This window comes from Anoplopoma fimbria, chromosome 17, assembly GCF_027596085.1.
Source record: "Anoplopoma fimbria isolate UVic2021 breed Golden Eagle Sablefish chromosome 17, Afim_UVic_2022, whole genome shotgun sequence".
Lineage (NCBI taxonomy): Eukaryota > Metazoa > Chordata > Actinopteri > Perciformes > Anoplopomatidae > Anoplopoma > Anoplopoma fimbria.
The window spans coordinates 30,483,737-30,487,430 of record NC_072465.1 but is presented as its reverse complement, the minus strand read 5'-3'; the positions used below and the strand labels follow the sequence as shown (position 1 = coordinate 30,487,430).

The 3,694-nt window shown below is 44.4% G+C and overlaps 1 protein-coding gene across 1 annotated transcript in view; it reads left to right on the top strand.

The window, feature by feature from the left end:
* Positions 1–2,386, top strand: part of tmem74b (transmembrane protein 74B) — a 2,733-nt gene extending 347 nt beyond the window's left edge. The window contains 2 exon segments of the mRNA XM_054616086.1: positions 1,689–2,004; positions 2,007–2,386. Coding sequence (XP_054472061.1) covers positions 1,689–2,004; positions 2,007–2,386 — 696 coding nt within the window.
* The last annotated feature ends 1,308 nt before the right edge of the window (positions 2,387–3,694 follow it).

Sequence of the window (3,694 nt, the reverse complement as noted above, 5' to 3'; positions counted from 1 at the left end):
GCAGCATAACAGAGATACAACACATTCAATGTATATGACATAAATGATTCATATAATAAGACTACTTATAATAACAGCAGCAATTATTACAGTAGAATTATAATTATGAAAATAGGGATAGTAATGTGATTAATAATAATAATGGAAGTAGCAGTGGGTGTCAGTCGGCTCACAGCAGGAGGCACGACTACGGTCCAGGTACCACAACGATTCATGGAAACCTGCAGAACGAGAAAGCAAAAGGGCTTCAGGGTGGAAGTAAAGCTAAAATGCTTAATGGTACAGGTAATAGTAATAGTAATGTGACTAGTAATAATAATGGTGGTAGCAGTCGGTGTCAGCAGGGCCGTAGCAGGATGCACGACCACGGTCCAGGTACAGCCACGATTTATAGAAGCCTGCGAAGCGAGAAAGCACAAAGACTCCAGGGTAGAAGCAAGTCAATAAGCGTAATAGTACAGGCAATAATAATAGTAATGTGACTAATAATGATAGTGGTAGTAGTAGTGGGTGTCAGCAGGGCCTCAGTAGGTGGCACGATGACAGTCCAAATATAACCCCGATTCCTGGGAACCTGCGGCGAGAAAGCACAAGAAGAAAGCACAAGAACTCCGGGGAAGAAGCAAAATCAGTAATGTGCATAAATAGGAGATTAATACATAAAGATGGAGGGAGAACCAGTCCTAAGAGGAGAGAGGAGCTCAGTGTATCCTAGGTAGTAAACCCCAGCTGTCTAGGCATATAGCAGCATATCTAGGGGCTGGACCAAGGAGAACCTGAACCAGTCCTAACTATAAACCTGAACCAGCCCTAACTATAAACCTGAACCAGCCCTAACTATAAACCTGAACCAGCCCTAACTATAAACCTGAACCAGTCCTAACTATAAACCTGAAGTCCTAACTATAAACCTGAACCTCCTAACTATGTCCTAACTATAAAAAGTCCTAACTATAAACCTTAAAGCCTGCTCTATCAAAAAGGAAGGTCTTAAGTGTGAGTGTGTCTGCCCCCGGACTGAAACTGGAACCTGGTTCCACAGAAGAGGAGCCTGATAACTGAAGGCTCTGGCTCCCATCCTACTTTTATATACTCTAGGAACCACAAGTAACCCTGCATTGATTGAGCGCAGCTCTCTAGTTGGGTAATATGGAACTATAAGTTCCTTAAGATAAGACGGTGCCTGGCCAGTTAGAGCTTTGTAGGTGAGTAGAAATTTTTAAATTCTATTCTTGATTTAACAGGGAGCCAGTGCAGAGAAGCTAATACTGGAGTAATATGATCTCTTTTCTTAGTTTTTGTTAGAACACGTGCTGCAGCATTCTGGATCAACTGTAAAGATCTAAGAGACCTATTAGAGCAGCCTGATAATACGTTTAAATATACCAACGTTTAAATACACCAACAGGAACAATAATACTTTAATATTAATCCATAAAACTGTTCCATTGATTGAACCAGTATCAGTTCTGGTTGGTGGTTCTGCATCATTCTAGTTTTTAGTCATTTAAAATACTTTTCTTCTTCTGTCTTTATCTTCATCGTCCATGTCTTCTTTGTTATTGGTTCTTTCTCGTTTGTCTTCTTCCCTTTTTCTTTGTGTTTCTTTGTCTTCATCATTGTTGGTTCATTATTGGCTTACTCTCATTTGTCTTCTGTACTTTGTCTCGGGGTCCTCTCTGTCTCAGGAGCATCAGGAGCTCTCTCCTCAGTCGTACGATGAAGAGGAGGGAGGAGGAGGAGGAGGAGGAGGTCAGGAGGACGGGCAGGACTTCCGGGAGTTCCACCCGTCCGATGACCACTCGGCGGACTACGGCTTCATCTTCGCGCTGGTGTTCCTGGTGAGCGGCATCGTGCTGGTGGTCATCGCCTACACCATCCCCCGGGAGGCCAAAGTGGACCCGGACTCGGTGTCGGCCCGGCAGATGGAGAAGCTGGAGATGTATTACGCCCGGCTGGGCTCTCACCTCGACAAGTGCATCATCGCAGGCCTGGGCCTGCTGACCCTGGGGGGATGTTCCTGTCCGTCCTGCTCATGGTGTCCATCTGCCGCGGCGAGATGCACCGGCGCCGGGCAGCGTTCGTCCGGCCAAAGAGGACTTACGGCTCCATCAACCTGAGGATGAAGCAGCTGGCGACCGGGGAGGCTGGAGGAGGAGGAGGAGGAGGAGGAGGAGGAGGAGGAGGAGGAGGCGAGGATGGAGGGGAGGAGTTTTTGGTGGAGTGTCCAGAGACACGGAATAACGTACAGCCAGGTCTGAGCAGGGACGCCAAACCAGGACCAGAACCAGGACCCAGCAGGAATCCTCATCCTCCTCTTCCTCATCCTGCTGCTGCTGCTTCATCATCTTCTTCTTCCTCAGCTGCTGCAGATGGAGTCAACTGATATTCAGGCTGCCTCCTCTGAGTGAGATGCACAATGGTGCAGACCCGCCTTCATGTGTGCTGACGGGAGAAGCACATGTTGAGCACAAAGGCTCTCTGCTGGAGCAGCTTCAAAACAGCGATCATGTGACGGAGACGTTCATGTGACGGAGACGAGAGACGTTCATGTGATGAAGACGTTCATGGAGACGTTCATGTGATCATGAAGACGTTCATGAAGACGTTCATGTGATGAAGACGTTTCTGGGACATTGGTCGTCCCCATAACGGACGGATTGATCCGGTAGAGGACAGGTATGTTGCGGTGGACAGAGAGCACATTGGTGGAGGTGAACGGTCGTCTATTCTAATATATGAATCAGAGTTTCACATTAAAAAGCACATGAAGTCACCATAAATAATATCTGATATCAGTAGATCTATAACGGTCATTTAGAGGAAAGTGATGCTTCTGAACTATTTAAATCAATAAACGGAGGAAACATTTTGACACCAGAGAGATGTTTTTATTTACCAACAATAAAAACAGGAAAGAAGATAAAACACCAGGTCTTCTGGAAACGGTGAAAAAATAAAAAAATATATATATATATATATATATATATATCATAACTACTGAATATTTATATATTTTCAAACTTAAACCCTTTAAAATTGTTATTTGTTTACATGTTCAGCAGATGGATCAGATTTAATTCACCAGAAGGACAAAGTTCTATAAAAAGGAGGCGGAGCTAGATGGAGACACAAGTCACTGCTGAGAGATGACACACATTACCCAGAAAGCATTGCTTCAGCTTCTCACCTGGTTTGTTAGTCCGTAATAATGATTTCCTCGACACGAGAGATGAAGAGATTTTGTCAGGGCGTCTTTGTTTTTATCACAGGGACGTCTCCACCGAGTTTAGTTTAGTTGAGTTGAGTTGAGTTGAGTTGAGTTGAGTTGAGTTGAGAGTTTTGAGTTTAGTTGAGTTTAGTTGAGTTTAGTTAGTTTTTTCTGTTGTGTTTGAAGATGCTTTCTGTTGTGTTTGAAGATGCTTCATTCTGAAAGTGACAAAACTAAACGCCCCGTGAAGTGAAGGCGTGAACATCAGCACGTTCAATAAATGAATGAATCAAACAAACCAGAAGTCATGGTGTCACAAACCCAACGTCTCCTTAAATGTCTCCTCCTGTTTATTATCAGCATCACTTTCCAACATCTGTGAGTGAACGTCCAGCAGCTCCGTCCTATGAGGATCATATTCATCTGACATTCTCAAACTAGCTGCCATGCTACATGCTACATGCTACATGCTACATGCTAGTA